The sequence below is a fragment of the Denticeps clupeoides genome, chromosome 7 (assembly GCF_900700375.1).
Source record: "Denticeps clupeoides chromosome 7, fDenClu1.1, whole genome shotgun sequence".
NCBI lineage: Eukaryota > Metazoa > Chordata > Actinopteri > Clupeiformes > Denticipitidae > Denticeps > Denticeps clupeoides.
The window spans coordinates 16,255,690-16,268,194 of NC_041713.1; the positions used below are offsets into that span (position 1 = coordinate 16,255,690).

At 40.2% G+C, this 12,505-nt stretch overlaps 1 protein-coding gene and 1 pseudogene across 1 annotated transcript; one reads left to right on the top strand and one right to left on the bottom strand.

Annotated features, from left to right (window-relative positions):
- Positions 1-324: 324 nt before the first annotated feature.
- Positions 325-4,478, top strand: LOC114794344 (E3 ubiquitin-protein ligase RBBP6-like; annotated as a pseudogene).
- Positions 4,479-5,366: 888 nt separating this feature from the next.
- LOC114794347 (interleukin-4 receptor subunit alpha-like) lies at positions 5,367-10,355 on the bottom strand. Its single transcript, XM_028986845.1, has 9 exons — positions 10,235-10,355; positions 10,044-10,114; positions 9,827-9,953; positions 9,570-9,733; positions 9,148-9,296; positions 8,856-9,009; positions 8,684-8,774; positions 8,521-8,596; positions 5,367-7,992 (listed from the first exon to the last, which is right to left on the bottom strand). Exons 2-9 carry the CDS (start codon positions 10,093-10,095, stop codon positions 7,483-7,485), a joined length of 1,323 nt encoding a protein of 440 aa, XP_028842678.1. The 5' UTR covers positions 10,096-10,114; positions 10,235-10,355; the 3' UTR covers positions 5,367-7,482.
- Positions 10,356-12,505: the final 2,150 nt, after the last annotated feature.

The window sequence follows — 12,505 nt, forward strand, 5'->3', positions numbered from 1 at the left end:
GGCATCTTCATTACAAGGCGTGTGGGATGGTTTGCATGAGACGCTGCTTTAAAAACAACGATTTAAATAAATACGGGACAAAACCCGTCCCGTATTGATTCAAAACGGGACGCGCAATTTCATTCTCAAATACGGGACGATTCCAACCCTAGAACTTGCCGCGTCCCTCCGTAATTGTGCTGCATGGTGGACTGTGTGCACCGCCCTCACGATCCCGCCATCCCGTCACGCACACGGCTTTAATCTGCACTCATTTGTGGCGTTTGAGGAGCGGAGCTGTTTCCGCTGAACTCGCCATGTTTATTTGCCACTTGTTATGCAGAATAGCACGCAGAAAAATGAAACCCCGAGGACTCTAATGGACTGTGCTAAAGAGTTTAAGAAAACTCTTGCTTATTGGCCAGATAGTTGTCATGGAAACCGATTTGTTTTGGTTTGCGCTTGCGCTGTCCTAAATTTAAAAAAAAAAACTTTCTGCAGCAAGCGATGACAAGTGACAGAACCATAATTCTGTTCAGCAGCACATGAGCTCACCCCATTCGCCCCATTAACCACATTCCGCCCTGTTTTGCCCAAATGTTCATCTGAACGCCCACGAGTCACTCATCCGGTCAGGTAAACCACGTAACCACGCCCATTTTGTTTTTACCCAATCAGGACAACGCATAACCACGCCCACTCCAACCGAATATATATAGGGGAAAAGAAGATGTTAATTTTACAAGGATCTCACTAATTTTTGGTAGTGGATTGCTAAAAATAAGCAGCGTTTCAAACATGTTCTGTGTTCATTATAAGTTTTTTTCTAAACTCGACCATAATATGGTCCTGTTTAATAGTCAGCATATCATGATGAGAGATCTAAAGCGGCAGATCATGAGTCAGGAAAAGATAAACGAGACTATCAGTGATTTACAGATCAGCAACGCCCAGACCAATGAAGGTTAGTTGTACAACGTATAAAAGAAAGCACACAGTGGTTTTATTAAACACGTATTAATAACTAGACAGGTTGTTTAAAGACTCTGATCATATTAGCATTAAATGGCGTGATACCTGAAAGAGTTTAACCCATTCAGCTGCATGCTTCCTACAGTTATAAACGTAGTTCATTTTGACCATCTAAACATTTTTATCTATATATGTAATCCAGTCATAAGGTTTTTTTAGGGCACTATTCTCACTGCACTTGTTAATTTCATAAAAACTTGTATAGAAAAAAAGTGAAGAGCTCTGCATGTATTTTAAATAAATTATAGTTATTACGGAATGATGAATTTATGTAATCTCACTTGTTAAATTTCTTCGATGTATTTACTCAACTTGTTGTAATGTCAACAAATGAGCATTTATCAGTAAGTGTACATAAAATCAAAACTACAATAATTTAAATGCTGATAAACTGTATTAGGTCATTCGATTTTATGGTGGTTCTGGTTGCACGGTTATGGTAATCCTTTTCTGCTTTCCTGTTCTAGAATACACAGATGATGCCCTCATACCCAAAAACTCCTCGGTCATCATTAGACGTATTCCCGCTAAAGGAGTGAAGTCTAGCAAGCGAAGATTTTTGTCTTCTAGAAATCGTTCTGCACCTTCAAGTGGATCATTAAAAGCGGTATGTAAAAACAACACATTTTTACCTCAATTAAAAATATTCACTGTGTATTTATTTATGACTGTACTTTTATCGACCATGACATCAGTCATGTTATAAATGCTTTAAGACATTTAGAACTTTATACATGTATACAAATGTGTATTGAGAGTCAAACAACTTCTCTCTTGGTCACTTTGAGATTTTAATCCATGCTTTTAACACGAATCGTCTGGACTACTGGATCGCACTATGTTGAGTTTAACCAGAGGTCACTTGTTCGACTTCAGTTGGTCCAAAATGCTGCTGCACGACTTTTAACTGGTACAAAAATACATGAGCTTATTACTCCGGTTCTAGCATCGTTACATTGGCACCCAGTTCGTTATCAGATTGATTTTAAAATTATTTTGTTTGCTTTTAAAGGTCTCCATGGCCTTGCCCCACAGCATCTGTCCGATCTGCTTCAGTTGTACTCTCAGGTCAGCAGAACTTTCATTGTTAGTTGTCCCTAAGACAAGGAGGAAACTTATGGGTGACCAAGCTTTTTCAGTCGCTGCTCCAAGACTCTGGAGCACAATGCCCTCGAACATCAGGCAGGCCAAATCCCTTTCTGCTTTTAAGAGCTCCCTCAAAACACATTTGTCTCCTTGGCTTTTAAATCTGTCTGAGATGTTGGTTTTACTGTTTTGTTGTGGTTATTATTAATTTACTGGTTATTATTTCTTTTAAAGTGCTTAATAAATACATTTAAACTTGAACTTGAACATGAAAACTTTCTTTCCATACAGATTACCAATCTCGCAGAAGTAAATGCATCCAAAGAAGACAAGATTAAAGATATGATGTTTCAATCTAGTCAGTACTACAGTCAACCTCAGTAAGTGTTCTTCCTTGGAAGCTTTTTAATACCTGCATTTATAGGAATAATAGGTTTAACATGATTATTTTCTATTTTAACAGGCACATGGACAAGCTTGCTGAACAACCCCCACCAAACTATGTTTGCTTTCGATGTGGGATAACTGGCCACTACATACGCAACTGTCCTACAATTGGAGTATGTGAGCTGTACTTTTCTTTTTAACATTCATACGTTGTACCAGTCCAGTCTCAGAAATAATCATTTATTTGCGTCTCACAGGATGAAAACTTTGACACTTCTAAGTAGATTAAAAAAAGCTCTGGGATACCAAGCAGCTTCATGAGGGAAGTTTCTGATACAAGCGTAAAGGGAGCCATGCTGACAAACACCGGAGCTTATGCCATCCCTATAATTAATGCGTAAGTGAAAACTGTGCTGTGTTTTACATAACTGAGGTGTATTAAAGATGGCTGCTTTAACAGGGTAGTAGTGGCCTAGTAGGTAACACAGGTTCAAACCCGACTCACTACCATTGTGTCCCTGAGCAAGACAATTAAGACTTGTTCAAGGGGGGCTGTCCCTCTAACTACTGATTGTCGGTCTAGATGAGGGGGTCTGCTAAATGTCATAAGTGGAAAATGTAAATCTAATCCAATATTGTTCTTCTCTCATAGGGAGTCCTATGCTATTAAGAAGAAGGAGAAACATCCTTTCTTCTCCCAGGAGCAGTCGTCTTCCTCCTCAGAAGAAGAGGATCCTGTGCCTGATGAGCTACTGTGTCCCATCTGCAAGGACTTCATAAATTATGCAGCAGTTACTCCCTGCTGTGGAAACAGCTACTGTGATGAGTGTGAGTTTTAATAAGACATTTTTTTATGAGATTTGTTTCATGAAGTTGTTGTTCCTGGCCTCCATGAATTTTATTTTTTTTATTGTAGGTATTCGCACATCATTGTTAGAGTCTGAGGAGCATATGTGTCCCACTTGCAACCAGACTGATGTGTCCCCAGATACTCTAGTTGCCAACATAGGTCTGCGCCAGGTAAGGGACATTTATATCTCTGTTGTCATTACTACCTTTTCAATTTGGCAAGAAGTTTTAATTTTTCTTTTTTTGCTTTGTTTACTCAGGTTATTAATAAGTACCAAAATGAGACCGGCTACATTAAACTCATCAGAGGGGCTGTTGCCGCAAATTATCCCCAGGCTGCAGCTCAACAATCTAAACCACATTTGCAGCAGCCCATCCTACCAATTAATGTTCCTGGATCCTGCCAGCAGGACCCCTTATTGGCTAATTCTCCCCAAACTACAGCAGATAATACTCCACTGCAGACCACACAGTCCACCTCTTTGCCTCCTGCACCCCCCCAGCAGGCTTCCGGACCCTCATCACTTACCAAAAGCAGCAGCGCATCCGTGTCCTTGGCACAGCCATCTGGGTGGGATCTGTAAGTGATTCGTGTCTTTTTGTAATCAAGCCGAGCGGGAATGTGATTTATTCATTAAACATTTCTTATTCCTACAGGTCCGCTGGAAGAGGAAGTTCCCTTTGTGATCGACCACCCAGAGCCCAGGCACCACCTCCATGGCACCCCATTCCACAGCCACTTCTAGGGTACAGGGGTACCCCTGGTTCAGAGGTACAGATTGGTGCACAGCCTTCAATTCCAAACCCAATCCCACCATTGGCAACACAGCCAGTTTAGTCAAAGAACTTCAGGCAGCAAAGACGGCTGAAGGAAGAGTGAGTGGATTTATACTTCAGCATCATACACATTAATACAAGAGACTCAGAAATCATTGATGTATAATGAATGCTTAATAACCTCTGACTGAAACATCTATATTTAATACTGTTGTCTTATTAACAGACTTTTAAAGATCTATTAACTTTTACTTGAATGTGTTTTTGTAGGTCACATGGTGCACCCTTTTACAGGGACTTCGAGCCTTCCCATTCCCGCTGTCGCTCACCTATTAACAGGAAACCAGAACTTGGCCCACAGTTTGAAGGAGAGCGGATTTGCTTCGAGAAGGAGACCTATAAGGAACAGGAAAGGAAGTACAGAGAACGGTCTGAGACTTTCTACAAGAGTTGCAGTAACCCTTCCGGCAACCAAACGCAAGGTTGTCCTCCTCTTCGTGCCAGACATCCTCCAAAACATCCCAGAGACAACTGTCCCTATGGAAGGGGTCGACGAGAAGAATATCCTACCCCTCATGGCCCACTTCCTAGAGGTTGCGATGCTACCTTAGGTTATTCGGAGAAGTATGTTGAGAAATTTGATACAGGCTGTGGAGGCAACAAGGATTCCTTGAAAACCACCACGAAGGGAAAGACACCAAAAGGCAAAAGTAGACACCACAGGCATGAAGGAAGAAGATGAGCACAGACCTCGGAACTTTTGAAATATAAACAGCCTTTCTCTAAATACATGCAAATAAATTTCTTTGTACTTTATTAAATGTCTACTAGTGATCTTGTTAAGTTGAAATGTTGCTGAATGATACTTCTGTTCACTGATTCTGATGATGTTACTGATGCTACCTTTTATGGTGCTTTGAGATCCTTTATTTAAAATAAATTTGGTTTTCTAAATCACAAATCAACATAAACTAGTCCAGTTAGTGATGGACTCAATCACAGTGATCACAGGTCAGGTCTTACATAGTGTGGTGGCGCAGGGTACCAGTGCTAACTGAATATTAGGAGCAGTCAGAGGACAGGTGAGGGTGTGGGTGGGACATTATTCCGAAGACTGATGACAGGCTGAGGGCGTGACACCAGCTCGTCATCTGGTCACTGATAAAATATGCACTGATAGAGGTGCAACAGGATAAGATGCCAAGCAAAAATTACACCATGTCACATAATGGGGACGAAGGACCCAAGTGCAAGCGTTTCCAAAAACTAAAAAGATTTATTAATAAACAAACAATAAGGGGGTTGAAGCCCAAAAAATAGTTCAAAGGTTCCAGCAGCATTACTGAACCGGAGTATGCTGCTGGAACTGACACAAGAATTGGGCCCTATGTGAGAACAAACATAAAAGTGAAAGTGATTAGTTGTCACAAGACACAGCACAGCACCCAGTGCACACAGTGAAATGTGGTAAGGTAGAGTATTGCAAGGGGTTGATTGGGGCAGACAGATGCAGGCGATGATAATGATGATGTGAAGACAGACAGGACAGAGGGCCTGAGGGTGTGACAGTAAAAGAGGCGCACCACTGGGGGCAAAACCAGTGGGCTGAGAGTGACCAGGTTTACAACGACTTACAACCAGTAGTTACAGGGACAGTCCCCCTGGTTAAGTGTCTTGCTCAGGGACACAGTGGTAGTAAATGGGGTTTGTACTTGAGAGTTTGTGGTCATCTGGTTTATAAGTGAGTGTCTTACCCACCAGGCTACTACCACCCCACCACATGGGCCCAGCAACTCAGAAGTCCTCCTCCCCTGTGACTAGGCGAGAGACGGGTCGGGGAATTCAGAAGCTTACCTTCAAAACTCAGAACACAGAAGCCGGAGCAACCCACAAAGTCAGGTTCGTGACAAAATGATTATATAAGCGAAGGCTTACGGTGCATTTCAAACAATCATTAATGTTATTAAACTGATATCCCAAAATTGATTTATTCATTAAAATGTTGTATGTGTTCACATTAAACTCTGAAATATTACTGTTTGAAATTATAATGATTGTCCTCACTGCAACAGAAACATGACGGATTAAATTTCCTGGAACATAAAGGCTGGTCTGAACCTGTTTGTTTTTCTTCCTAAACAGGGAGGGGCCTTAGTTCCATGGAAGCCGAGATGCAATGTGACAAAAAACATATTATATGCTTTTCATTTGTACAGTGAAAAAAGAATATTCTTTTATATTATTATATATATTAAGAATATATAAAAACATTAATTTATAACATGCTAATGACCCTTTTGTTCTACAAATATTAGCAATTCTCAGTCGTTAATCATCATTCTTTTCATTCTTTTATCCTCATATTGTGCTGAAAGTACAGGGCAGGTAAGGAAGCGGACCTGTAATTGGAAGGTTGCCGGTTCGAATCCCTGAACCGCTACTGAGTAAAGCTCCCCAGGTGCCTTTCATGGTGCCTTTCCACTACTCACCAAGGGTGATGGTTAAGAGCAGAGGACACATTTTGTTGTGTCACCATGTGCTGTGCTGCAGTGTATCATAATGACAATCACTTCACTTTCACAGTCTAAAGGTTCTCCTCACAACAATTACTTCTCTGCCTCTGCAGATTGCACCAGTAGCTAATGCACCATGAGTTGTCGGGAAATGGTTCCAGGTGCAGATGAGTATTGGTCAGAACAAAGAGAGGTCAAGAAAGGGGAGGAGCATCCAAGGCATTCTATTTTTCCATTATTGAAACAAAATAGCTGAACACAGGTCACAGATTCAGAAAGAAAAATCAAGAGACATTCCTACAGATCCTGAAGTAAAATCATTCTTTTCTTGGACTTTCATTTGCATTTTGTAAAAGGTTTAGACATCAACATTTACTCATAAAAGTATATTCTACTGAAATACAGACTGGTTCCTCCTTCACTAAAAGTTCTCGTCACAACAATTAATGAAGACCTGTTAAAGAATACCATAGAGACTGACATAGTAATGACAGTCAGCTTTCCTAAAGCCTCTTTGAACAACATTCAAACATTACAATTGATGTTTGCAGATTTAGGTATTTTGTACAAAAGCTTTTAGAAAAGCTTTTTGCCAGTGTTACATGTATGCAAATGTAACTGGTCATCTGTACGCTTTGCCCATTTGCATTAACACTGCAGGATTCAAAGCAGTAATAAAACTTTCCAGTGATGCCTCCGCTGTTGAGGAACACACCCAGCAGTTGCTTGGAAGACTAAAGACTACACTCTTCCTGCTGGCCCTACTTTTGTGGAGACCGTGTCCATTTTTCTTACCTTCTATTTGCTCCTAGATGTTGAAAGCTTTAAGTTAATTTAGTATTTTCCATCTTCAACAACTTCACAAAGCCTGATATTCATCCACAACGGACAAGCCAGGTTCGGTGCAAACCATGTTTAACCTGAAATCTCCTTGGCTGACTGCTTTACTGAAGCTCTCATATCCATCCTCCATTGGAGCCAGAATAGAAGAAGTGTTGGGTGGCTGGAAGGTTGGGCCCATTGGAAAGATTGGTTGGAAGTCTTTGATGAAGAACAACTCGTGGAGTGATAGAGGTGCAGGGTATGCCTTATTTTCAAACGATGATGCTGAAGACCTGGAAGAGTCTTTGGTCCTTTGAGTGTTTGCTTCAGATGAACAAAGGCTGCTGTCTCTGCTCTGTCCTCCACTGTCCACCTCCGCTGAGGGACCAACCTGAGCATAATCCGGCGATGAGCCCAAGATTGATGTTGAAGAAGAACTTGCCTCAGTTGGCTGGTTGCAGTAATGATTGCGGATGACTTCTGGATGCCTCTTCTTTCCATCACTGATAACAATGATGGATAGATTTTCTTTTACAGGAATAAGGAGCTGAGGACGGAAATAGGAAAAAATCAATGATGGAAAACACTTGCTTTTAGAGTTAACAAAGTTAAAATGTTAATCGCTTCTTGACACAGGCAGTAAATTCTTGACCAGGCCATTCAATCAGACTATTGTCCTTGTCCCAGTGCACATAAATTGATGTATTAACTGATGGATGCCAGACTGCGCTCTGATGGGAGCCGACTTCAGCTTGTAAGTGTTGCACTTTTTCCATTTGATCTTTTTACGTCTTTTTAGATAAACAACTGGTGCCATATTGAGTGGTGATGTTGGCAGCTTTACAACTCTGTACATTTCAGATCCCTTATTACTTGTCACATGAAGACAGATGCCACCACATCCAGGTCCCTAGAGGGAATTGTGGCGCATTCTCATGGCTTCTAGTCCAGTTTGTGCAGGTGTAACTAAACTACCAATCACATTCTTTTATTCTGTTAGTCTGACCATCAGAAGTTGAGTCAGACAGTTCTGCATTTATTTAAAAAGCACAAAGACACCACAAAGCCTCCTCACCGGGATCTTATGGAGATTGTCGAATGGGACAATTTTGGGAGGAGCAGAAAATTTACTCCACGTCTTATTCTTGATTCTATAGAATGAAATAAAGTCATTTAATTCCAGAGATACACCGTACTGTCCAAAAATCTGTTTAGTCAGTTGCCAGTTTTCCACTTACTTGAAACAGCAGAAGCCAAGTGTGCAAACTGTGAACACCACAATCATGCACAGGATTGGGATGATTATTCTCATGTCAGGTGATGAAGGATCTAATGAATGGAAACACAAAGATGTTGTTTGGGGCTGACGAAGAGAATTTAAAAAAACTGCAATAAAATGCGTCGACTTACAGTAGGTAAATATTTTTTCATCGCTCCAGTCACTAAATGCGAAATTGTACTTTGACAAGAGCCTGGTCCTCACTGCATAATCAGTGTTTGGCTTTAATTTGATTCCCAGTATCTCAAAGTTGGTTTTAAAGGACTCTGTGATGTTAACAGACACCTTCAGAAAGAAATGAAAGCAAATATCACTTAATTGTACAAGGCAGAGGTGCAGGCGTTACGTGATGAAAAGCCATTTGCTGCTGCAGTTAAATGCTTAATACATGGGTGTAATATACTGAAAAAGCTCATAACTCACCCAGTCGTTCGCCCCCACAGCTCTATAATTAAGTTCCGTATTCAAGAGGCTTTCGAAATAATCTTCCTTAGTATATTTCGTCTTCCAAGTTACGTCAACGTTAGTTTTTATTTGATTTGCAGATGTAATGGTTGGGGTTTTAGGCTTGACTACAAACAAATTCATGATAAATTCAGGATGATTTTATGTTGGATGAAAATATTACATAATAATACTGTTAAAAACAATCTTCCTCTTGTCCACATACTTTTTCTGTAAAAAACTGTAATTTTCGATATATTGACATCTGTATATTAGAATTTTATAATATATTAAACACAATTTTCCCAGCAACATTGTAGATTATCCCTGACCTACTGATATTTTAAAGCAACATTTACCCAAACATTTACAACATTTACTAGAAGCTTGAGGACACTTACTCGTCTCAAGGGTAATGAAGCTGGAGTTGCTTTCTATTTTGTTTCCTTTCAATATTTCAGCCGTGAACTCTTCATTTGAGACAAAACCTTCTCTAACGTGAAGGTTACATTGGCACTTTATCTCAGCACCTTCATACTGAACCTCAAAAGCACCAAAATAAAGTCTGGGGACCAAACAACACGATTATTAATATAAGACACCATCACTGTCATAATAACATGTTGCTTTCTGCTGATGGGGAATTTTGGATAATTACCTTGATGGGCTGAACACGACTCGCAGTCCAAGTTCTGAGCAGTCAACCCGGCTCATCGGTGTAAAAGCACAAGTCAAAGTTTCATCATAGTCATTGGAGCAGGACAGTTCACCCAGGAAGCCGTGTGCTAAAGGAGTAAAAAGGAGGTGACGTTCAGCTCAAGGAAGAGAAATGGTTCAAACTTCGAAATCCAAAATACGTTTATCAAATGTCCCACCAGGAAAAACAAGGAGGAAGCCTTGGAAAACGAGAACAATTTCCAGGCGCATGGTTCATATTCCTCCAAATCTGAAAGAGTTATGAAAACCAACATGACAAAGACCAAGTACAACTACACACGCACCTAAAACCGAATGGACCAGTTCTAGTAGATTTTATAAAGTATTTTTATACGAGTTTAATACTCACCGTTTCATCGTAAACTCTCGGCTGTTTCCTTCATGCGAAGCGCTCAAGGTGAGAAACGCGGAATGAAGTAAAAGCGCGTCGAAGGAAACGCGGAGCGCGGCGCAGGAGGGGCGTGGCCACGTTACTGGAAGTCTGGGAAAAGCGGAAGTGGAAATTCCTCATCTGATCAAAATGCCACTACTGTACTCTGTTAAGCTGTAGTGTAAACGCAAGGATGGTAAGTGATGACGTTAAAACCTTTATATTTGATTGGCAGATAAAAAAAAATTGGAAGGTTTGAGAGCCTTTTTTGCATGTTCAGAGCATACTGTATGTACAGTGACTGTATGACATGACTGTTTATTTTTCCAGCTGATTACACATAGGTTATGCCGTAAAATATGTATACATGCATTCTACCCAGTTTTGCTCATTGTGCCCCATTAGAACGGATGGTCTTACCAGCCATGTAGCATAAAGAAGAAGCGAATATACTCCATGTATTACCATGTCAGTGGGTAAAGTCTTAATTAGTGAAAGGGGTAGGGGGTGACTGATGGCGCTGTGATCGGTGCATTTCTGCTCTTCACAGGCCTTTATTACATACAGTACTACCACTTGTTACAATAGAAATCCATCAACATTTTTGGAAGCAGCCACCATTTGTAATATGCAGAAGTTCATTTTTGAGATAAACTTTCCATCACCAATGTGAAACAGCAACTCATTCACCATTCTGTGCTTCTTAAGTTGTGAAAGCAGTTTGAAAGAATCACTTTCCTGTTTCACCATGACAGTGCCACAGTCCCAAAAGCAACATTCTTATAGAAAAGAGGCCTTTAAGAGCAGTAAAGAGAACCTAAACGTACACTCAAGAACACAATCAAGAACCCTCAACAAACTTTCACACATTTACAGGATGCAGTATATGCTGCTACAATCACAATCACAGAAATAAATGATTGAACACACCATATCTAATATGCTAGCTGAAGGAACGGAAACATTATCAGCAGAACCAAATGTCTAGCAGATTCAATCGAACTTTAATGCAAAGTCACCGTAAACTGTGCATGGCTCTTTCTATATATATAAACTAAACTAAATTCGGTAATGTATGAGACACAAGATGCACAATGAATGTGTTGCAAAATAACACATTAACAAAATAATAATAAATGATCTCTGTTTTTATATTTGGGTAACAGTAACACATTCTTGGAGCTGGTAATGCAGTGTTTACATTTATATTATAAAAGTAATAAATCAAGGCATGGTCTATATGAAAGACTCAAACTAATACAGGGACTCCGCTCACCAGTTCTCCGATTTTATATTTACAGCATTTATCAGACACCCTTATCCACAGCAACTTGCAAGCAGTATTTACAGGGACAGTCCCCCCTGAAGACACTCAGGGTTAAGTGTCTTGCTCAGGTACACAATGGTAGTAAGTGGGACTTGAACCTGGTTCTTCTGGTTCACAGGCGAGTGTGTTACCCGCTGGGATACTACCACCCCGTTTTTCACTGTGTTTGTGAAGCATTTGGCTGGATACACATATTTTAAATGAAAGTAATAAGTACATAAAATATAAGTTTAATTTTTTCCGTAATTCCGTAAAGGTATACCAACAATGGTTTCATGGGGACATCAGCTGTTCACATCCTGAGACATTTTGGCGTGTGGGAAAGCCTTGGGAAAGTAATCAAAAAGTGTGTGTGTGTGTGTGTGTGTTTATATATACTAGAGGTGGGCATAGATTAATTTTCTTAATATAGGTTAATCTCACTGTAATCTTGGATTAATTTAGAGTAATCAAAATTAATCTAGATTAATCTAGATTAAAATGGCTCATTTGAATTCTGCCGAAGGCATTCAGAATATGTGTGCTACCCAAATAATGAGTCTTTGAGAACGGGTTTCTCAAGCCAGGTGCCGCATTAGACCAGGGGCTCATCTCCTGTCTCCAAAATGCCTCACAAACTGCTTGAGAAAGCTGTTCTACTATGATAATTGGTGATGAAAATAAATTATGTTCAATAAGATGTACTTGTGTTTACCAACTGTTTATTCAGTTAAATAGCTGCATCCATGTTACCACGTCACGTTTGATGTGGTAATTTCACAGTTCGAAGACTCGTTCTCGCCCCCTACAGAGCAATTCGGCCAGGTTTACATCCGCGCTAAAATATCAAGGTTAAAGTCATCATAGTGTAGCGGTTCTTCTTCTGCGTTGTGTAACTTTTTGATTTCGTTTCTTGAACCACAAATGATGAGCTGACACCCAAG

Bases quoted from the DNA above. Each gene is read 5' to 3' on its own strand.
- LOC114794347 (XM_028986845.1), bottom strand. From the start codon at position 10,095: ATGCGCCTGGAAATTGTTCTCGTTTTCCAAGGCTTCCTCCTTGTTTTT. The intron at 9,734-9,826 runs GTAATTATCCAA...TTTGGTCCCCAG, and splicing joins GTCGTGTTCAGCCCATCAAG to ACTTTATTTTGGTGCTTTTG. The intron at 7,993-8,520 runs GTGAGGAGGCTT...TTCCGTCCTCAG, and splicing joins ACAATCTCCATAAGATCCCG to CTCCTTATTCCTGTAAAAGA.